General features: G+C 38.0%; 1 protein-coding gene across 6 annotated transcripts in view; it reads left to right on the top strand.

Moving 5' to 3' along the window:
* Positions 1-24,211, top strand: part of BCAS1 (brain enriched myelin associated protein 1) — a 48,104-nt gene that overhangs the window by 15,378 nt on the left and 8,515 nt on the right. For 2 of the 6 annotated variants that reach the window (XM_040575853.1, XM_040575854.1), the window contains exons 5-11: positions 3,324-3,482; positions 4,057-4,101; positions 8,145-8,285; positions 11,357-11,392; positions 11,713-11,916; positions 19,446-19,610; positions 22,465-22,530. In XM_040575853.1, coding sequence (XP_040431787.1) covers positions 3,324-3,482; positions 4,057-4,101; positions 8,145-8,285; positions 11,357-11,392; positions 11,713-11,916; positions 19,446-19,610; positions 22,465-22,530 — 816 coding nt within the window. The remainder of the gene's footprint in view (positions 1-3,323; positions 3,483-4,056; positions 4,102-8,144; positions 8,286-11,356; positions 11,393-11,712; positions 11,917-19,445; positions 19,611-22,464; positions 22,531-24,211) is intronic. The other 4 variants (XM_040575858.1, XM_040575855.1, XM_040575856.1 and 1 more) reach the window with 2 other exon arrangements.

The raw sequence follows: 24,211 nt of genomic DNA, 5'->3' as shown, positions 1-24,211 counted from the left end.
GTAAGTATTTGCACGATCTTAGCACATACAGCAGCTTTTTTATGCCTGGTGCCTGCTTGAGCACAGGTGTCACACTTAACAAAAGTGCCTGTACATCTTTCACATGCATGCTTAAAGCTGGAGCATTGGAAATGTTTGAGAGCTCACAAAATCAGGGTTTAAGTTAGTGTAAATGAGTCACAAAACTATATAACAACATAGAGTTAAATTTTAACCTTATCCTAAAGTTTTCTGTCTATAAGTTTTGTCTTTCATTCCTCAAATATACAAAGGAATATGTGTTGGGGATGGGGGAGAGTTGATAAGGACCTTTTCTGGGAAAGATAGAGCAGCAAAACACTTCTGACATGTTGCCAAATCTTAACTCTGTTCCTAAAACAAAGGCTGTGGCTCTGCCTTGCAGCACAGTTGCCTTCTGTTTCCTCTAAAGTTGTTCATTCTCATGTAGGATGGAGGAATGACCAAATCTAATTTAATTGCTGTTACTGTAGTAACTTCAAACAGTTACCAAATAATCATACTAAAAATCCAGATATTGCTGCCAACTGTCTTTTTTTTTTTTGGTGGATTATGGCTTATAGTATCTGTAAAAGCTAAAGGAAAGTTTCCCTGAATTGAGTGCCAGCACATAACAAATAACATTGCTGGTAAGTAAGAGAGAGACTCCACAGTTGTAGCTCGAGCTGCACAAACATTCTGTGTTTGGTGAACCACTCTTTATTTTTGTGGTCTACAAAACTACATTCAGAAGACAGCATAATTAAAACAAGGACAGAATTCATGAATTCATGAAGCATTTACTATGTAAGCCAAAGAAAAGATAAATTATATGCCTGAAATGTTTCACTGAGCCATGATTCATACAAACAAAAGTGCTGGCAGGAATATATTCTTTTGATATGTTTTTCTAATGACTGAACTAAAGCTACAGTATAAGTATTTAAGGTGTTTATTACCCCCAAATTTGGCTCCCCAAAGCAATGAATTGAGCATTTACACAGGAACTGTTAACTTCTAAAGTTGACTTTCTTCTGTTATTTCTAGAGTTTTCTTTCATTATTATTTGCCTTTGGGACTTTGCACAGCATATTACACAGTGCAGAGGTTTTTGTGGTTATTTGGCTGTGGCTTAGAAAACGTGGTATTGTAGGACTTTGCACTATCACTGCTTGATTTTTATGCTGAAGGCCTGAGCCTGTATTCCTTCTTACAGTAGTATTCCTATGAAAGCACAGGATGGATCACAGTATCTATCAAAGTCCAGGTCTGTCTGTGGAGCAGCAGTCTTGGCCTGGGAATTCTGGAGTAGGGGCTCCTTGTGCCATGGGTCACTACATGGCCCGTTTGTGTTCTGCAAGCCTGCAGGGATTTTTGGATGGCGTTGTGCTTGAAGCTCTGCATGGTTTGCAATAGCTGCCACATCTGAGCAGTGCGGCAGTAGCAGGAGATGCATTTCTAGTGCTGTCAGTCATGGTGACTGTCACCTCTGCAACTGTTCCAGGTGGTATCTGCTGCTAATAATAGCTGTTTGCTATAGTGTCTAGCAAAAAGAGCCCTTCCTCCTAAACAGCATGCACCTCAGCAGGGTTTGTACGTTTGTGGAAATAATTTATTTTTCTTTGATAGCATCAAGTACCTTGTTAATGAAATTTTGTTTAGCAATGTATATTCTGCTTTTTGCTTCTTCGATCCCTTGCCTTGTGCTTCTGTTGCCCATTTAATATCTGAAATAGAGCCAGCATATTTCATAGAACCAAAGCTCTTTAGATGGCATCCCCGGAGGAAGGGCTGCTGGAGCTGGTGTGGCCGCGTGTGTTCTGCATGGGACATATTGTTCTTGGAACGGCTCGGGCCTGTAGCTGGCAGCTGGACAAAGTGGTGTGTTAGAACCTTGCGAGCAACTCCTAAATAGCCTGTTGAAACCTTCTGAACTACTGTGCTGTGTTTCTTCATGGGTAAATTTGGAAAATGGTGGGTGGAGAATTAAACAGAATTCTGTTCTTGCAAGTCAAACGTGTTTAACTCCTTAAATGCTGCATTGAGACTGGTCACTCCACGCTCATCTTTCCTGATGCCAAATTAGCCCTCTGAAGTTTTAACTCATTTATATGTGTTTATTCTCCTTCCTTCAGTGACCTATAGAAATACAGGTTCTTTAAAAATCCTATATGAATACTGCTTTTAAATTCCTTGGTACAGGGAAAGCAGTCATCGGGGCATCTAGTGTCCTAAAATCTGCTCCTCTAGTCACTGCTTCCTAACTGAGCAGATGTGTGCTTCAGTTTAGCTGAAGATAAGTTCTAGAGAAATACGGCACTACTACGATGGTCCATTCAGTAAAGTCTCAATTTTCCTACCAAGGTCACCACACTTCACTGCTATAATAAATGTAGGACTGGATCTGTCAGTTATAATACAAACAGATAAACAAAAAGGAAGAGCATTCTTGATAAGACTTGGATATTAATAATTATGTGTAGTGCTCTTTAAAAGGAAATATTGAACTGGACATGAGAATTTGTCTCAAGCTGTTCTCTCCTGCAAAAAGTTTGTGTTGGCTTTACCTGCACAGGCTGAAAGCAGAAGTGTCCAGAATAGCAGAAAAAAATAGTGCAAAGAGGTGCCAAGCTCTCCAAAACTGGTCTAAATGTTGTTTGTTTTAAAAATAAATAAATAAAAATAAAACAGACCCTTGTCTAGGTTTCTAAATAGAAATTAAGTAATCTTTAAGAATATTGCATACATGTGAGTGCTTGAGCACTGGGAAATTATTTTGGGGCTCTGGTGAATGTAATTCCAGGAGCAGAGGAGACAACTCTATCTGTCTCAGAAGAATTACTTTGTGTTGTTGCTTGTTTTTTTTTCTTTTTAACCTATACCATGTTGGTATTTACTAGATAAATTATTTCTGGAGTTGCAGAATAATAGGGTGTCGGAAGCAATCTTTGTATGGTACAATCAGACACTGAGCGAGCCATCAAAGGCTAAAAATCTCAGTGTTTGTTCCTATTCACAAGTTCAGCCTTGAAAAGAGAAAAGCAGTGTTGTTTAGGATGCTGTGTGCAACTTCACTTGTGTTTGTTATACTTGGTAGCTCAGAACAATGTTCCTCCAATCAACAGCAAATGCTGAATATATTAGAAAAGAGGGGAAAGAGATGTATAAATGCTCAATTGTTCTGAATACGTAGGCTGGAGAAGTATGGTTGGAATTAGGGTTGTGACTGAACAACATAATGCAAGTCACAAATGTTACTTTTGCATTCCACTGGAAATCAAGCAAGCTGGGACTGAGGAAACTGCCCCATTTTTTTTTCCTTCTAGGAGATAGATGACTGCAACCGAAGAGACCTACGGCAGGACTTGGCAAGTGTCAACAGTCTCACTGCTGAGCAACCTGCAAGGGCAGAGGTAAACCAAGACAGCCCCCAGGCAGCTGCTGCAGTGGACAACCACTCCGTCATGAGTTTCTTTAAAACGCTGGTAAGCCATTGCTTTCCTCTACGTCTTAAGGCTATGGCTCAAAATGAGTGCCTGTAAAAACCCCTTGTGGATGTGCTTAGCTAAATGTAATGTGCTCTCTGTCATGAACACTGAGGAATAATGAAGCCAAATAGATGTTTTAGAGAGTGGCAGGAGATGATAGAGAGACGTAGGTACGTTGCAGTTTTGATAAAATGATGACTGACTCTGAGAACTTCCTCTGCTCCACAAGTACCTGTAAACCTGTAGGTATTTAGCTGTCTTAAATATTTTTTGCATGTTTAAATTTTGATTTGTAAAATCTTGAAGTTCATTTTTATGGATTTTTGGTTGTAGAATCTTCAGTAACACTTTTGCTCCAGATATTTTTCATCTTTGCCACTGCCTTTAAGTTACTCTTAAGAAATGTTTGTCTTAGAAATTTTCTCATATGTGAGAGGAAAAAAAAAGTACTTTCACCTCTGCTGGGGGGGAAAAACCTGCTAGTTTCAAACAGATTAACTTTCAGATCTTTTGAAAGATTGAGTTGGGTATGACTGTTTTTTGTGGTGTTTTTTCCTCAAATATATTTAAGGTCTCACCAAGCAAAGCTGAAACCAAAAGTGAACCTGAAGACAAGGTAGGCAAATTCCTTGTTCTGTTACCGGTCACTGTTTTTTAACACAGGTATTTATTCTTCATTGTATTGCCTCTTCCCCTACTGATAATATCATTTGCAGTCACAATTTAAAATATTTTCTTTCTGAATAAATTTGAAAGGAAGATGAGTATGAACAGTGTGATTCCTCAGATCATATGGTGCAGTTAAGATCAGATTTGTAGCATTTCTGTGAAGTTAATGACCTGGTAATGATTTTGGCTGTTACTCTGACTTGCCCTTGATCTGAAGAGTCCAAGTCCTTGCAGTGAAACCCTCCTGAGCCCACAAAAGCTCCATTTTCTCATAGAGCTGAGCAAAGTGTATCGTTCTCTGCATCCTGTAATGCATGTGGTCATCTCCGTTACCTCTTTGTACGTCTGCAGCACTGCAGGAAGGACATGTGAGGCCTCCTGCCTACAGCAGCTCCTGGGTTATTTGGGCAGGGGCAGGATAGCTGTCCTGCCCCGCATCTCCGGGTGTGGGAAGATGGGGAGGATCATCTTTGTGTTGAAATCAATAAGGAGCAGTGGGAAGCAGAAGGGAGGTCCCAGTGCTTCCTCTCTGGGATTCTTCTGGCTGAAGCACCCTTGTTTGTACCATGCTACAGTTGGAGCTAGTGGGCTGGGGAGAAGGGGTGGGCAGAGGTGTTTGTTTTTTTTTTTTAATGAAGGTGAAAACAATCTTTTAAAATGGAAAAATGTAGGTGTTTAAAGTATTTTCCTTCTCCCTTCTTTCCCATTGTTAAGCTAGTGCCAAAGCTTGTAATTGCTTCAACAGAAGCAGGAGTTTGCCAGATGATCTGTATTAAGCTGCCTTCTCCTCCTTCAGTGTTTCATTAGCCTACAGGCATGTCACTGACTGTCTCAATGACTGGGAACTCCCAAATTAGATATTGCTATAACTAGAACTAAAATGTTTCTTTTTCTCTTGCAACGTTTGTGATAAAATTTTAAATAACACGAAGAACAAATCCCTAAAAATAAGTTATTTCTATTAGGTAACAAAACTCACTACTTGCATCAACATTTGTTTTCTATCCCATTTTTATCCTTTGTCCTATTCAATCTTCGCATAGTGTGGTACTAAAATGGTGAATATTTTTTACAGGACTTTGTAAGTACATTCAATGCTTTTAGCTCAATTCTGGAAGCTGTTAATCAGGGCTGATCTTTAAGATGTCCAGAAAAGGTAGTTATCAAATTGCACTGTTTTAGTGAGGTTTGTATCTCTTTCAACACATTCTGAAAAATCCAGCTGTTCAGTACAGTTTGCATAATTTATCGTGTGCTTCTATAACAGGTAACTGGTGCAGGCGTATCGTAATTTGGAAACAAATATGCTGTTTGGGTTTGGTTTGCTATCACACCTGTGAGGGTAAACAAATCCAGATGACTAGCAGGATATGCAAACTTTTTGAATACAGGTTAATGGGAGTTGTTTTTTACAAAGAAATTCTTTATCTTCACTAGTGCTTTCCTGACACAAACAATTGAGTTTTCACTATATTCAATAAAAATACACTAAAGTAGTTAAAATGTCAACAGCCATAGAAAATTTGCAAAATTTATAGCTGATATGTATAATGAAATAATGGTCAATTCCCCCCTGAAAAAATAACTTCTGTCTTCAACAGTCGTGTTCTCAAGTGTGGCTTTCTGCCTCATTCAGGCTGAGCCTTTACCAAGTGCCAGCTTTTGGATAGGTTGGTTGGCACTGGGACCACTAGGTATTTAAATCCTGGTCATGCTTTCGTTTTGGCTGCCTATGCACCTACTTGTTTTGTGTTCTCCCATGGCTAAGAGGACTGACAAGTGTTCTTGTAATTCTGAGAAACAGCTCAGCAAAGCACGGCAGCACCCTCCCTCCTGGTGAAATGCAGAAATGTGCAGTATCACCGAGTTCAGCCTGATGCAGAAAACCTGCTGTCTATGCAGCAATATGCTGTCATCAGCGGTGCCCCTGGCTTTAATCTGCTGGTTAGAGACATGTATGTTTTCAGCAGCATGGGCACACCCTTAATGATTGTCACTTCATCCGTGTAAACACAGGAGTTTAGCCTACATAATAAATAATACTGAGCTGAGTCAGACATCCTGGGATTAATCAATCCTTTGCAAGTTTATACTAACCAACATGGCATCAGATCTGCTCCAGACCACCTATTTGAGCCTTCCGTAACTGCTTCTGACAGTTATGACACTGTACATGTGGGAACGCTGAAGTACAGCCAATTCTGATGCGACTGGCCGCAGCCTCTCCATAGTACATGGCATTCTGCTTCATTCAGTGACATTAGATGCTTCTTACAATCTTGAAACCAAGATCTCAGCTTAATGTGCTCAGAAGTGTTATGTTCTGTGTTTTGGACCTTTCCTCCTACCCTGTTCATTGTAGTCAGCCACAATGCTTGATGCTTTATATTATAGATATTATAGGCCAATTTGTTTCTTTGGAGTTTGGGTCACTTGTTCCTGTAGTTCCTGGAATTTTTGTCAACTTCTTTGGAAGCTCTCCTGAGTGTGAACACTTCATCTTTCATTTAAAAATAATTAAAATGATTTAAATATATAGATAGATAGATAGATAGGCTTATAGATGATTCTTAACTAAATCAGGAACTAAATAGCCTAAGGAAAATGTTATGGGAATCAGGATGAAGTCCTGCATACTAGCAAGTAACAATAGAATATTATATCCAAGAATTAAATAACAAGAATATTATGTCCTACTTTGTCCTAAGTAATCACAAATACATCATCTTTAAAACCTGACACTGAAACACTGTAGAGGGAAGAATGCTACCCTGTATTTGTGATTAGTCATATATTGTGGGCATATGTACGAGGCTGTTACCATAGTGCAGACTCCTGTGTTAACTTGTTTGGATGTTGAAGCTCAGTTAAGCAACTTTCAATATGCTTGATTTTTGTCCTCCATTTTTTTATTGAAAATTATGAAAGTGATGGGGAAGGACGGAGGGAAAAAAAAGCCATTATTCATAACAGTAAAACTTAATCTTTTTTTCTGCACTAATACACAACCTTGCAGAGGGTTGTGTTGAAGATTTTGGGGGCGGGGGGGGGGGAAAAGACAACACTGAACAATGATGTTTTGAGGAGGTTCTTGGCTTTTTAAAGATTTTCTAATGTTTTGAAAAGTTAAATAGAACATTTTTTTAAAACATTACTCAATTTCTTTCCCAAGACTTGTAGAAAAGTCATGTAATTGAAAAGACCCACTTCTGCTTGATGCAGGGTAATTTAATCTGCATTGAGCTGCAGGTTGTCTGCTACCACTATTTTAAAATAACCTGATATTACTTTTTCTATATAGACATCAGTGTCAATGTTTTTCATTGATACTTAGCCCTTTGTAATGCATTTTTCAATGAGGTGCTTAGAGGTCCTGTCTCTAATTTCAATGGGTATTGACTCCCAAAATCAGTGGGTTTTTTTGTAGGCGCTTGGAATGGAGTAAAAGAGAAATGGTGCTTTCCAATTCAACACTCTTAATATCAGTATGTCATTAATATTTCTGATACTTTTATTTCTAGCTAATTTTGTGTATTAATGCAGATTTGTAATATTTTTATGTAGCACATCATGAATATTCATACTGTGTTCTTCATAAATACTTCATTATGCAAAACACTTTAAAGCCCCTATAAAACTGGGGGGAAAAAGTTTAAAAGGTATTTTCAAAGTGATATTATCTGCCCAGTTTACACATAACCCCAAATTCAGTTGATTACTTATAAAAATAAAATAATACCGAAGCTTAAATTTAATGAATATTTGGGCAAATTGATTTAACTTTGAGTCAAGTGGATTACCATAGCTTTTATTTTTCATTCGCTACTTGTTGCACTGAGTAATTTGGGGGGAGGGGGGGGGAGGGGAATGTCCAGAGCACAAAGGAAATGTTTGTTTTGAAAACAAAGTATGAGTGTTTGAATTTTTTTCGTGAACAAACTATACAAGTTCTGTAACAAGTACTGAACTTCAAATGATGTTGTACAAAAGGGATCGAAAGCAGAAAAAGGCCATGGTGGGCAACCTGCTCCGAAGACGGTGCCAGAATCCCAGACTAAAGGAGCCAAGAAAAAGAAGGCAGAGAGTCCCAAGCTAGGACACAGTACTTTTAGCAAACTCTTTAGGCATAAGGTCTGTATGAAACCCTAGAAAGAGCAGAACCCTGAGCAGTAACAGATGGTTCCTGTCACAGAGTGGAATTTAATTGGTAACTGAACTCAGTCTGGCCAGCTGTGCTGTGCAGGGCTCTGAAAACCAACAATGTGAGCATTTTTGAGACGCGCATTATAGAAACAAGCTTAGTGTGCAATGTTTCATTTGTTGTTGTACCATCTGTGAATTCAGGATTCTGAAACAATTCCTCTAACCTGCCGGGCTTCATGCCGCACAGGTTATGCTTACTAACACCTGCTAAGCTTCATTAGTCTCTTAAAATAAAAATAAATGGTACTGACAAACAATGAACTGTGCAGATATGTACATCTCCTTTACATCTCCTGTAGGGAAGGTTTAAGAGCTCAGCCCAACTATAATTAAGGCTTTAAGTTTCATGTTGACTTAATATGCACAGTCATGTGGTTGAAATTAGTGATTTGATGAATGGGGACATAACTGATATGACACAGGGAAGGAATAAGAACTTTCCTTCACAAATAGTTACCTTTCACTTGAAACATAAAATTTAATATCTAACTTTAGTTTGAATGCAAAAAGCTTTGTTTTCAAGGATAATTTAAAAATGTTGAAAGAGCACACTTTTCATGCAAGTGGTTTTAATTTTTATTTTTAATAAATTGCTGAAAACATTTCACCAGCTCTTGTCTCAAGGCCCATATATGGGCATTTCTAATTTTTTTCTGAAGAGGATAATATGCCATGATGTTCTGTGGTAGGGAAGCAGAGAATTGAGGCTGTTTAGCCCAAAGAATGGAGAAGCAGAGCCCCTTTCACCGGGGGAGTAAAGTAATTAATATTTAATGCTCATTCAAAACACCCACAGGGAGTTTTTGGTGGGTAGGGGGCTTTATAATTGACAGTTATATTTGAGCACAAGGCCAAGGGAATTCTTTAACACTTCCAAAACAACAATGTTCTTTCCACTGTCCTCTCGTTTTGGAAATTAAAACTATCATCTGCTTTTCACTGAAGGAATAAACTTCCCAATGCATTAATACTACAATTCTTGCCAACTACTTGAAAAGTTAAAGTATGTACTACATTGATTGTATTTTAAATGTATTAAATGAAAACAAATTTATTTGTTCATTGTTCATTAGGGCTTGCTTCTAGGTAAAAATATAACCAGTTATCATTTTTAAGGTGCTAGCCTCTCTTTAAAACATTTCAATCTTGAGAAATTCTAGGGAGAGATGACTTTTTCCTTTAGACTTTGACAGAGATTTTTTTTATATCTGGGTCTGGAATGAAAGCTGTTATCTTTAAGAAAAGCAACAGCGCTAATATTTTGTAGTAATAAAACTTGTCTTATAAAACCTCTATTTTATTTACACGACTTTCTTTCCACACACAATACAGAAACAACTGGGACATAATTTGTGACATTAGGAATAAGCATGATGGATTAAAATGGTGTTAAGTTAGCTTGTAAGGCTGATTGAAAGTGAAAATTCAAATCAGAAATCAGAGCACAGATGGGACAGGCAAGCCCTGACATTGTCACCTCTAGTTTAAAAACAAGTTCTGCTTATATCTTTGAAATGGCTTGTGTGTTAACTAGATGAATAGGGAATTAATTGGTTTGTTTGAAACAATCATTTTATTTAAGTATATGTAGTCTTTCTCATTAATTTTAGGCACTTCACAGGTTCTTCTGGAAGTTCTGTCTCTCAAGTCTTCCGAACCGCACTTATCTTAGTTAAGAAGAGATGGACTCCTAGGTTACCAAAAGCATTGTTTCTCAGTCTCCTGTTTACATAAATACTTACAGCTTGTAAATATCGTTTGCAAACAATGTATGCATCCTAATATAAATTCATAACAAAGCTGATGCAGTAGGATTTGGCAATTCGACTTCAGAGTTTTGATGGGATTTCACAGCTGGGGCTGTGTCCATGCTTTTATTCCCATCCAGGTATGTTTGCCTTGCATTGCATGCCAGTTTTGTAGTGTAACTATACTGACTTTTGACTGGGAAGAAGAGAGTTAATCACTTATTTTCAGCATTAGCACTGAAGCCAGCTTGTGGCATTTACATTGCTTTTTACCAGTTGTTCTAGATCCTGATCCTTAGAGCTAACCACAAAAAGAAGTTCTTGGCTCCTGCAAAATATTTCTCACCTATTCTTTTAAGAAGGCTGCAAAGAGTGTAGCAGGCTGCCAAAACCCAGTGGGCTGGGCTGACATTTACCTGTGTCTGGGGCTTGCTGCTGCCCTTTCATACAAAACTTATTTTTTACTGTACAGATACTTCAGTATAAGTGAAGATGGATGTCAGGGTTAATAGGTACTTGTATGTATTACTGGCCAGAAATGACTTTAACAAACTGGATTCCTCCTGGCTTTATGCATTTTGATGAAAGGGACCTGTGAGCATGAATTAATTTTTAAAGAAAAATAAATTACACCTAATTGAGAAAAGTATAAATGGATGGACTAAACAACCCTACTGCACCTGCAGAGCTCTTCTTTGCAGTGCTGCAACTCCTGCTTCTAAGTTACAAAGCTGCTGCTGTTCTGTGCCCGTCGTTCCCAGGCAGTCGTCTGTCTGTGCAGCCTGGAGAGCAGAGCTGACTGCTCCAAAGGCTGACATTAGCACATCCGTGGCAGGCGTGCAGCTCCCTTGGTGGAAAAGACCTGGCTCTGGCTTGTATGTGTGCACTGAAGACACACAGAGCTTAGAAAAATCTCTGCTAATGTCTTAAAACCCTGTGTCATGTCTTACCTGAAGAGACTGGAAACGCATATGTAAACATAGTTTTCTTTTTAGAGAACAAGCTGAGGACTGCAAGCACAGTAGAATGAGCGTGAAATGATTCGGTGCAAGGCTGCAGCGTTGCTGCAGGTAGGACAGGGGCTGGCAGTCCCTACAGGCAGCCTTGCCTCTGTCAGGGATCAGTTTCCATGGCTGCAGGAGCCAAGACTTCCACAAACATTCACTAAAAATTAAAAAAAAAAAAAAAAAATCCTGAACTGTGTAACTGAGTGCTGACATTGTCAGACTTGTCTGTTTTGTTTCCCTCCAGGCTGCAAAGGGGACCCAACAGACAACTAACACCAAAGTGAGTAGGGTGATTCAAGTTATCTGAATGAATAATGCCATCAAAGGATGATTATTCTCACTGTCATTTTCAGTTTCAAAGACTGTGTTTTAATTTCTTTATCAATTAATCATCTCTATTATGGAGGATGGGTTGCTCTGTAATTTGTTTCCTCTGTTCAAAAGGCAAAGCCAGCTCATAAGCTGCACCTTACTGCTTTTTGTGTCCAGCGCAGTGGCAGCCTGTTGTGCACTTACCACTTAAATCAGGTGATGCTTAAACACGCTGTGATTATCTTGTCATTCACATTTCCAACAGCCTGTGTGTTTGTTTATTTCTAGAGCACTGAACAGCAGCCTGTTAGCTCTGTGAAATCAGACAAAAATGTCCCTTCCTCTCAAGAGCTGCAGACAGCTAAGCAGAATACAAAAGCCCCCGAGCCTGCAGCCCAGCAGCAGGCAACAGCCACTGAAGCCCCCAAAGAGGTGACGAAGGAGAAAGCATCATCCACTCCTATGCCACTGAGCAAACTCTTTTGGAAAAAGGTATGTCTGAATTTCAAAGCTGGTCCATCCCACAGCTCCCTCTTCACACAGCATCTAGAGTTGCTGTGAAGTACACAGCAACAGTAAAGCAGTCACATCTGCACAGCTGAGCACATCCTGCATGCTGAGTGTGTAGGGACATAAATACTCCATATAGCTGCAAGTCCTTGTATGAGCTTCGAGCAGCCATGTGTACACATGGCTAATAACAGCAATTAGTCCTCTGGAAAAATCTTGTAAAATCATAGTCTTTAAAACCTGTCTGTAGTATTTCTGAAAAATATTACTGAAGAAATACTAGTTGGTTTGGTTTTGGTTTTTGAGAAATGGTTTATTTCTGAATATCTGAAAACCTGGAATCTGGTGGGTCTATTCTTACTCAATACACCAAAAAAAAAAAAAAAAGTCATACAAGAGTGGATCAGTCTTTAAGTTTGGAGATTGAGGTCAATTGTTTAGAAAGATGTTCTCCCTCAGGTTAAACAACTTTAACTAAAATAAAGATCAACTTCAAAAACATGGTTCCTGTTTCCATGATCCTTAGTGCTTTTTATGAGCTGAAGGATGCTTTCTTCATTTCATTTAAGAGAAGAGCTGTGTTGAACTTTGCTGAATTGTTGTATGTTGAATAATTGATTTTCTGGGCTTCTGTTTAAGTTCAAAACCCAGAAATGAAATGCTTTCAAATACACAGAGGCTGAAGGAGTGGCTAGCCCTGCACAGCTTCTTTAGCAGTATTTTCCCTACTGGGCAGAGATGGTTTGAGTTTGTTACTTGCATATTTAAAAAAAAAAAAAAAAAGTTTTTTGGATATTTACAGAGTAAACAATCTTGAAAATGATCTAAGCTGTAAATGTTTGTTATGTGCCTGTCGTTCCCAGGCAGTCGTCTGTCTGTGCAGCCTGGAGAGCTGTGGAATTGGGTAAATCAAATATCTAGAATGACAGGAAACCTGTAAAGGAGGAGGAGAGGGAGATTTTTTTCTATGTAGTTACTATTGCTACAGAAAACTTCTCCTCCATCTGAGTAGTCTGGCTTATTTGAAAACAAATGGGAAGTAGGATGTATGCTGAGCATCATAAGAAAGAGTCCTTCTGGCAAATGTTTGCATGAAGTTTCAATGTAAAACTGAGTAATCCAGTTTGAAGTTCATATTTAATATTATAGCTAATATTTCATATTACAGCTAAGTTAAACTAGGTCTAGGTCTTTACAACAACTTTCATGGAAGTTCTGGAATCTCAAGCACCTCAGGACTTTTTACTAAAATTCCATCTTTCTCTTTTCTGTTCATAATTCTGCATTTAATTTTACCTACATCATCACCAAAATAAAACTTTTTACCTCAGTGAATGGAAAGCATTGTGGAGAAAAATGTACAACACAGTGCTGAGTTTGGTTGCTACCAAAAATACTAAGGGTTACTTATAACACTGTACCAAATACACAGAAGTATATTAGAAAATGAATCTGACATTCTGCTTTGTAGAACGAGCTTATTTATTCTTAGTATGAACTTTTTCTTTCTGGAATCACCCTGAGACCCAGAGTTTCTGTAAGTTTTCTGAAGTAAATAATTTCTGCAATAGAGAATTTAATTCGTTCCTTGGGATTTTTTTTAATTAAAAAAAAAAAAAAAAACAACTTTAGCATTGAATCCTTACTTATAAAAAGCTGGTTTTACTTCACAGGATTTTCTTGACAGAGAATAATACTGTATTTCCTTTGAAAGACCTGGGTGACCCATTCAGCTTGAGGGTTTAAAAAAAAAAAAGTATAGATGTATAAAAGTCCTCAGAGTACAGGTTAACCTCAAATTTCAGTTTGGTTTGAGGATTGTCTTTTTTTCTCCTGCAGTGATTTTTTTAATGTACTGCTCTTCTGTTAGGACAGAGGATTGAAGCTAACAACTGTCCCAAATAGGTACATAATTCAGTCATGTGTAGTTCTTTTTTTGAAGTAACAAATAGCAGCTACGGTACTCAATAGTCCAAAATTCAGAACCCACTTCTTTCCTTCCAGGCAGTCTCTCAGAAATCTATCTTCTGATGAGCTTTCACTTCAAAGTATAGCTAATGAAGTGCTTGTCAACATGTTGCAGTTAATGCTGAATTGAATAAGTATGTTGAATTAGGATTTTTTTTAACTCTGCAGATGGAAACCACTTTAACTGTATTTGCCCACTTCCTGATCAGTCCACAAGAGAATTCTCATAAGTGTTACTCAAATGTTTGTCATATAAGTGTTTTTTAGCAAATGTTAAGGGATATTAAGGGAAAATTACAGATAATAATTTCACATATCTGTGTTGGAAACTTGGTTTCAAGACCTTGCAGATATCTGATCAGGGCAGAGAAACATAACACTTCATTTATATCTGATCAAAGTATGCAAGTAAATGATGGCAGGAGGGGACTCGGTACTAAGACTGCTGAAAATTATCTTTAAAAACAGTTATACTAAAAAAAAAAAGGCAGTTGCAATTCTGTTGTCACAAGACACAGAAAAAGTGCTCTTTTTACTGGAAGGTATTTATGTACTGATAATACAAATAGCAAAATAGTTAGCTATCCAGTGAAGCAGAACAACACCTTTTGTTGCTGAGCCTGAGACCATACTCTGTCATAGGAAAGAAAAGGTAAATATTTGGGTGGGGTGTGCAAGGCAAATGTTAAAACTACCCAGGACTTATCAAGTTCCTGACGGAGTTTATCTGCTCCCATCCTGCAATATACCACCTGGTAGACAGGAGGGAAGGAGATTATGGCCTTTCTTTTTTTTTTTTTTTTTTCTGGATGGATGGATGCAGAAAAAATTTAAAGAGAATTCCCTCTGGTTCAAAGAGTGAGTATGACAAACAATGGATTTTTGATGGCCAGTTCAAAACCTGTCTGGTTTTAACCATGATGACTGCTGGCATGGCTGGTGTTCTTATAGGTGGGAAAAGCCTTAACCTCTTCAAACCAGTGAGTAAAAACAATAGGACTTGAGTCAGCACCATGTTCCTGGCTTGTTTACAGAATAGTGTGATTTTCACCATCAGCTGGCAGTGATGAATATTAATTAGTCTGAACTGTGATAGCTCCTGATGTGCTGGGTGACACCGTCAGGCAGCAGCCTCAGGTGAGAAGAGGCTTAGGCTGGGGGTCCAAGGCTGCACTGATGGTTAAGGCTGAGCTGCCTCCACTGCAGCAGCCTTTGCTGTCTTTGTGCTGGCAAAGAAGGGCAGGAAGGTGGTTAAAGTCTTGCTAACCCTCCCTGCTTCCTGCCTGCGAGTCTGCAAGAGGCAGGAACAGACCTCAAGCGTGACTGCTCTTTTAAGGGGAAACTTCTTGAGCAAAAGGTCATCGCTCATAGCTTTTCTTTTATCTTAAAAATATGTTTCAGATGGATGGTATGATTGAGGTAAGACAGAAGAACCATACCTTGATTCTTATGCAGTGGACTCCAGCACAAGATCAAAGCAGGGTACAGTGTTTACCTCAATTTTGAGGAAAGATGCAGCAAGCAAAATGAAAACTCTTAGCAAAGTTATCCAGATCACAAAATAAGTTATATTATCATAAGGGAACAATTTCTACGATCAAGAAAGTGGTGTGGTAACAGTTACCCATAAAAACAGGAAGGTTTGTAAGAACCAGAAAGAGAACTCAAAGGGTGAACAAACACTTTCAACGGTAACTGTTTAAGCTTATTACTAGAAGAAAATTAGGGACACCATTGTTTAATAACTTGTAGAATGTTTTACAAACATCGTGAAAGAAAGACCCTAGTAAACTACTCTTATAAAGCACATCTAGCAAAGATAGATTAAAATATTTTGGAAAACAGTGATAGCTCTGTAATAGGAAGAGCAGAGAATGGCTCTCATGTAAATTCAGACAAATTTTTCATTAAATGTATTCTAAGCTTGTCATAGAGTGCCTTTTAAAAAATAATAACAACCTACCATAACAATAGCTGCTGACTCAGGTTGAATTTATTACAGTTTATATCTAAGGAAACTGGAGGCAGAATTTAGACCTCTGAATCCAGCAACCTCAATTAATGTGATTATACTTATAAGCAGATAACATGTTCATGAGGACACTTATGCATAAAAGATATATGAAGCTGATAGAACTTGGCTGTTTGCAAATTATTATTATATACAAAAAGTGGTGTCCTCTTAAAACTAGTCACAACTTTGATACTATTTGATTTTGTCCCAGGTGAAGCAAAGAAGAAATTTAGCCATTGCTCTAGAGAACAGTTTAGGTTAACACAAAATCATTCAAAGTTTATTGACTATTTATCTTTGTCAGACTCTTCCTAACACTTTCAATTCCTACCAGAATCACCTTTGTGATTCTCTTGAATGCACAAATGCAAATTTTTCTTGTAGCTTCTTAGGGGAAACGGGAACAAAAAATAAAAATTCTAATTTTAAAAGTGTCAGAAAACCTTCTTATCAGGAAGAGGTTTTCTCCTCTGCTGAAAGACTATACACAGGCATTCTCGTCATCTCTGAAGTAATATGCCTTGGTCGTTTGTCGTTATTCGCCAAGGATCTCTGAAAGAACAAAATCATAGCAGTAAATATTCAGCATTCCATCTTGGAGAGAGAGAAGGGTAAACAAGCATGATTTCTGGGGATAATTACAAGCAAATTAGCATAAAATGATATTTTTAATTACAAGATAACCTGTAACTTCTACAACAACTTTCTCTAATAGAGCAAAAAATGAAAGTAGCTCTACAGGTAAATGGTTTATCTATTTAAAAAATATATATATACCAATTAGGTATTCTAAAGCAGGATTTAAACCTTCCTTAAGCCTTCTGTGTAGTATGCAAGAAGTATAAAAAGACATTGAAGACACTTATTACTTTAAAAAAAAAAATCCATCTCTGAATAATTGACTATCACTTAGCTCTCCATTTGATTTTATTTTTTAAATAGACAGTGCTTTTCAGAGTTTGACATTTCCTCTCAGGGTGCATTTGTTAGTAGTGACACTAATGTCGTTGCATAGAAGTAGCTTGAGAGACAAAGCTCATTTGGGTTGCAGCTGTAACAGCATAGCAGTAATATGATGCCAAACTGTAATCTTTGAATGATGAGCTCCCAGAAGCTAGGTTGCTGCTTTATTGAGCCAGTGTTCTAACACGTGCAATGAATCTTTTCTTCAAGCAAATAGATGGTGAATTGATTATATGTATGTGAATGAGGCAGAAGTATAGGCTAAAATTATTATAGATTATCTCAGAAATGTTCATAAATATAAATTAAATATACAATTCTGTGGGGATGGGTGCTGTGATGCAGTCACCTCAGGTAGTAGGAGAAGAGGAATATTTATTCCTGCATTATTGCTCTCCCTCATTCCCCCAAAGTCACTTTATCCACAAAAGGGAAGGAGGAAAGTACAAAGCAGAATCTGTCATCTTGCTCTAGAAGTCTGTGGTGAGTGGTGTGCAGCCCTGGTCCCCCCAACTCAAAAAGAATATCATTAAACTACAGGTATAATACTAAGAGTGAAAAAGTGCATAATTACTTTGAAAGGCTTTGTTAGAAGAACTACATAAATTAAGATTTTTTTTGGCTCAAAAAATTTGGCAGAAACAAAGGTGACAGCAATGCAGAATGACTACTGTAACATTAAATGTGAACAAGAAAGATCAGTTGTTTTTGCTCAAAGTAAAATCAATAGAGTATTAAATGGAATTATTTGGTCACAAAAAGTACTTCCCAGATAACGCATACTTCAGCTGCAGGTTTATTTATTTATTTAGTCACAGGGTGCTGCTGGATATCAGGAGATTACAGCAACTCAAGGTGTTTAGCTAAATTTATGTAGGAAAAAAACAGGAGCTGTTAAACCAGAGATACTACATGGGAATAACTGAGTTGAAGATGATCAGAAAAGTATCTGAGGGCAGTAGTACTTTAAGCTGCTGCTACAGGAGGCACCATTTTTTGACCACAGAGATAAGATCTGAGGCTGTGGTGAATCTTTGGTCTTATCCTTTAAATTGTTCTCATGTTGTGCATGTGGCTAAAATTAGTTTAATCAAAATTCTTATGAGTATGCATGAAATGTGAGTTACTGTATGTACATGTAAAAATTGTGAAATATAATTTATTGAGATTTATTTAAAGCACTTCTTTCTTATAGCAATCAGTATGCATTTCAGCTGTAGTTTCTATACTTTTAAACAGAAGTCTGTGTTTAAAATACCAATAATGAGGACGACTGCTTTTGTTTGATTTGATATTGAAGGCTGAGTGTAACTTACGCTGCCCTTATAATATTCTGCACCTTTCTGGGTAGGCTGCAAAATGACAAAGTGCTAGCTTCAGGTCAAATTACCTTGTTATTAACATAATAGCTCCTTTATGGCAGAAAGGAAGACACTTCATACAGTTTCAGTGGGATGGGAATTAATAAGTGGTTCTTGTGGGCACAGGAGAATGCTATTTACCCGGGCATTTATAAAAGGCAGAAGAATCAGCTAAGGGAAGGCATGCCCAGCCTCCTGCCCAGGTGTGCTTCCACCTCCTCCGGCAAGGAGCCTCCTGTTCATGCATGCTGCACTGCCCAGCTTTTGTCCTCCCCTTAAACTCATTGAGGGCTCCCAGGACAGCCTTGAGAAGGCTGCGGAATGAGCCAGGCAGGAGATTAATAAGTCTTAGGGGGATCCATATTTCAAAGGAGTTTACAAACTGCATGCCTCCTGTTGAAGTCTTGTTATAATAGAAGGAACTTTCTAGTAATGCACAAAAGCTCAGTGGGATTCAAAATCCCTCTATAAAAGCAACATTGCTGAGTACCCAGCAGATATTCTTGAACTCAAATGGGGGTCAAGATTATTGAAGAGGATGACTGTGACCCAGGGGATTAGGTGAGATAATAAATGAGTTAAGTGAGTACCTTATACCTCAAGAAGTCATTCGTCTTTGCAACTGGGAAAGGAAACTAGCAAGGCAAATGTGGCTGGCCTGAGAACTCTGTGACTGTGATCCTGACTTCCAATATTTCACTGTCAAAGAAGGGTGCTAAACAATTTTAACAATTAATGTCTATGCTGTTGTGTGTTTTTCTTCTTGAATTACTTAATCTTATTACTGCTTCTGGGTGTGAACACCTGGGCATGAGCTTTTTCTCATTTTTTAAGGGTTTTACTTAAGTGTCACCTACTCACGGCACATACTGCTATAAATAATTGCAGTTAAAATTTCCTTAAAAATTGTGTTTAGGAACTGTTACCCCAGTATTCAAGAAAAGCTATTTCTTCAATGTAATGAGTGCTTAAAATCCCACTGGCTTATATACTTTTTTGAACTGGAATGAATAGACTTCCTAAAGAACCTGTACAAATGTAGTGAAGCTAAGGGAATGCTTTCACTCAATATTTGTTCCTCTTGTCCCACCTTCCTGTACTGCTGAAACACTTTGATTGTAATCTCTTAATGAGTGAATTTGATTTTTATTTTTTTTTTTGACATTTTTTCTGCATTTTTAATGTTTGCTCAAACTAACCCCCAGAACACATTGGAAGAAGCAGAGACCATAAGCAACGAAAAAGCAGATGCATCTTCAGAAGCTGTGGCTCCTGACAAAGACAAGAAAAGCCCAGAAGCAGCAGAAGTGAAACCTAGAAAAGAAGAAAGCAAAACCCCCAAAGCAAACCTGAGGAAGTTTTTCAAACTGGTAAGCGGGACGCTGTGAATTGCAGCTTGAACTGCGAGTCTGGGGGTGGTGGTAAGGTTTGAAGTTATTTCCAGAGCTCCCTAAGAGGTGCAGAGCGCAGGCATGCCTGCTTGCAGCACCAGGGATGCTGCTTCCCCCAAAGCATCCAGAGCATTCGACATCCTGCAGCTCCCTCTGGCGGCTTGGCCGAGAGCTGCCCGGGGCTGCCGCAGCTCGCCCGGCTCCGAGCTGGCCCCAGCTCCCCTGCCCAGGTGGGGCAGGGCCCTTTAGGGGCGACCCAGCAGCCTGAAGTGCCTCCGTGCCTTCAGCTTCACGGATTGCTTCTGCTGGATGGGAGGCTTGGGGTGCTGCTCCTGGAGGCAGGTGAAATGTCTCTGCGCCGCTGTGAGCGCTGGGCTTGCTGCTGGGAGTCGTGCTTCTACCACTGGAACCCGTTATTGCAGCTTGTGCTCAGTTAGCTAGGCTGGCACGTACTAAGATGCAGTTGCTGCTTCAGTGATGTTATAAATTAGATGAAAGAAAGGCACAAAGTAGAGTCTAATCCTCTGCCCCAGAGGAAAACTGGAAAGCAGAAGGAAGGCACTGAGGTGATAATGTGGCTGGTGTTGTCCTGGAGTTGTAGGTATGAAGAGCTACCCCAATGTGTGCAAAGCACAGCCAGATAGTGTTCCTCAAAAGAGGAACACTGCTAAACAACTAGCTTCTGTAATGCTTGTGAGCTAATGACAAATGCTGAAAGTGAATGAAATGGATGAAATGATAACCTCATATTATGATCCACTCAACCTCTTTCATTTGGAAATCTGGACAAACCTCAACCCAACGCCTACATGTATCTTGTGTTCCATCTCTCACCAGGGGTACTGGGGCAGGAGGCTCCTCCAGGAGGGGTGGGAAATACCTCAAAGTGCTATCAGTCTGCACAAACCATGCCATCCTTATGATGCAGGTCATTGACTCATCTGGTGTATCATCTTTGAGCTCTCCTCTTGCCTTGCTGTAGATGAAGCAAGCCACGAAACCTTGCAAGATAGGATCTTAACAAGTGCAAGTTATGGCCTCTGAAACAAATGGTGTTGGGTATGGGAAGGAAGGTGGCAGGACTTCTGCAGTAAAACCCAATGCTCCTGCTGTAGATGTACTTTATTGTTCAGTCTCCTTTCTGGCAAGTTATAGTTATATCAGTTACCTATCTGGCTGGTGAAACTTGATTTTATTATTATTATTTTCTTTTACGTTATTATGATTGTCTACTGGATTTCTCTTCTGCATGAAGATGATGATCCCAAGGTTTCTTTATAAATTTCTGCAAAGACAGAAGACATTTGTGTCTTGCTGCTTTTGATATCGGGCAAGAAAATTTTTAAAAAGTTAAAAAAGAGATGGTTGTTTTAGCATAAATTTTCTTAATGTTAGTAAATTTTTCTGAAAGCATTCAGACTAGACTCGCTGAAATAGAAATGTAAGCTAGATGTTATCACAACACATCTTCATGCACTCTGGACTGAGTTTCTATCCTGCAGTGTTAAGACAGACCACACTGTGCTTCCTCTCCTCCATTTCTACAACCTCTTACACAGATAAAGAGTCACGAGCATAAACATGCAAGAGACCGAGCAGAGGCATGTTCCAGAAATAATATCTTCCCCACAATTTGTGACAAGTAATTAATTGTCATAGTGATTCAGTTTTTTACCACGCTGCTGCTACATATTGATTTTTCTGTGGCTTTATGAGAAAATCAGAGACTGAAAAAAACTCCTTGCAATAACACCATACTTAGGATCAAGCAGATAATGTTGTGCTTCAAATAACAAATCTACAAGCAGCAGAAAACCACAAATCCTCCTGATCTATCTTTAGAACAAAAGTCACATCCTTTCATTGTTTTCATTGAACTTATGCAATGAAAAATGACATTTAAATTTGGGCACTTTGAAATTCTGGTGTTTATTTTATTCTTTACTGCTAAGCTCTTTGGCTTATATGGTACTCAAGAGACTACTATGTTGAAGCCTCTAACACTTTTTAATTAAACATGTACAGGCCATTCCTTTACTTTCATATTACTAATTGTAACTAAACCTTAATCTAGTTGTCACAAAACTTGTAATATTCACTCATTGAGATAGTTTGTCAAACAGGTTTTTCTCATTTTTAAGTCTAGATAGAAAGAAGTGATCATACCTTGACAATGTATTTCAGAGTCAAGGTTTGCTCTGCCTGTGCTATAGCCTCAGGGTCTGCTTTGATTCTCCTGGCTGGGAAGAGTGGGCACCAAGAAGGGCTGTGACATAGACACATGTAGAGAGAATCCAAAAACTGAAAAGCAAAAAGTGGAGAGAATGGATGCTGATAAAATGTTTAAAAAAAAAAAAAAAAAGTAATGTTAAGTGTGTTTTAATTATTCATGGAATATACACTTAGTGTCATGGTAAACTAGAAAGGAAGTTACGCTAGACCTTATAAGGCAGGTTTGTCTCTGAAAAGCAAGCAAAAGCTCTTTCCTACAACATTACAGTGGCAGGGTTGATAGCACTGTCTTATTTACTGCGTATGATCTCTGGTCCACTGAGACTTCATTGAAATTTCTAACTCCTTAATGGGAAAATTACCATGCAAAAGGCAGTCATGTCATATACCAAAAAAAAACAAAAACAAAACAACAAAAAATACTTTGAATTGTAGATATTTCAAAAATGTTGGTAGAGGTCCTGAAACGTCTATTTTTGTTTTAGTACTGTAAAGAGTATCCTTAATCAAACCTTGCATTTTTTGATTTGTGTATTTTCATATTGATTAATGTTTCAGACAAGAACATAGACAGAATTCCTATAATCCTTTGTTATTTTAGTCAGGCAAGGGTGATGGAGGGACAACCCGTTCAGAAGAGGTAAATGGCCCAAGCCCCAGTCACCAAGTAAGTGCCTAGATTTTTTCATCTTCTGGTGATGGATTGCTATCACCTAATTCCACGCAGCTTTAGCTTTTGAAATGTAAAAAAAAAAAAATCACTGAAAAAAAAAGTATTGTATTCTCACTTTCATATATTTCCTTATTTATTTCTCTCTATTTTATCTGTTTATACCATTAAACAAGATTTTAAAGAATCACTGTGAGATTAAAAATCATGGTTTTTTCTTTTGTTAAAATAATTAATGATTTTTTTTTACTTTTCTCTTTTTCTTGTTATTTATTTTCTGCTGGTATAGGCAGTGAAACTAAATAGAATGATTTTTACTTTAATGTACATGTGTCTGCAGAGGAAAGGATCATTCCTTTCGTGGAAACTCACGTAGAAGAAAAGTGAAAGTGAGAATGAAAACTCTTCGCTGCCGTTTAACAAAAGCCATGAAAATATTTTCTCTTATTGTTTCTTTTTTGCTTTATTCTATGTTCATAAAATTTGAATCAAAAATTCAATATGACCTTCGCATTTTATTACTTATGGCTTTAAAGATGCCCTAGAAAAAATCAAATTTTTATTAGAAATGGAAATATTATTACTTTTTCTGAAAGTCAAATCCTCAGGTTGAGATATCCAGTGACAAGAGATAAGACTCAGGGTCTGTGAAGGTTGTACTGAAAAGTAACACTTCAGAATTTTAGTTTTATTTCTTCTTAATTATTAGCAAAAATGATTTTCTCCCTTTTATTTATTTTTTTCATGGTGTTCTGGGATACCGAGGTTAAATTTTATGAATTCTTTCTTTAAAACATCCCAGAATACAGGAGGTCTGGTCTTGTGACATTTATTCTTTATTTCATACAACAGTTTTCTGAAATGATCTGGTTAAGTGGCTAAAAGTTACCATCCCAGATCTATTATTTTTAGTATTATTTTAATTAGCAGTCAGTTTACTTCCTTTTTTTAACCAACTTATTAGTCCTGATGCTTATTTGTACTGGTATAACTTAGCACAGCTTTGTGCTCAAGGAAGGTTTCATTTGCTGTAGACTTCCTTTTTTAGATTTTCTGTGTAACAATCCCCTTAAATTTTGCCATACTGTTTCTAGAATTCTGTGATTCTTCACTTTTCATCACTGCCACTCTGCAGAAATGCATTACAGCGGTTATCCGAAGTCTGTCAAAACTTATGGGGTTGATCTTTTGCATTTAAAAAGCAGCCTTGGATTAAGGCTTCCTATAACATGATGGGAAAAACACTATCCTGTTGATTCTTTTTTTTCTTTCATTGACACTGTTAAAGCTGAGAGAGGAAAAGCAATCTGTCAGGTGCAGATCAGCCTTTAGTATAAGAAACATTAGCATGTTTCATTATTCATAGGTTTCACTTTGTATTTCCTGAGCTGCTCCCATCAATATAAAATATGCCAATTTCCTGCCTTTCAAGGTTAATATGAAACACCTCAAAGAGATTATCTGATTGATTTTTTTTATTATTATTATTTTTTCTGGAAAATGTATTACGAATATTTCTTTAAGTGTTCTGTTTGACTAACATCAAAGGCCCAAACCTGCTCCCAGAAATAGCCCTGTTGTATCCAGTTTGCATTCGGCTGCAATACTGCAACTATCAGACACCTACACAATCAAATATGTGTGGTGAGCAAGACTTGACTCTAATTTAACACCCACA

The sequence above is a fragment of the Cygnus olor genome, chromosome 16 (assembly GCF_009769625.2).
Source record: "Cygnus olor isolate bCygOlo1 chromosome 16, bCygOlo1.pri.v2, whole genome shotgun sequence".
Taxonomy (NCBI): Eukaryota; Metazoa; Chordata; class Aves; order Anseriformes; family Anatidae; genus Cygnus; species Cygnus olor.
This window is presented reverse-complemented; position numbering and strand designations above follow the sequence as displayed.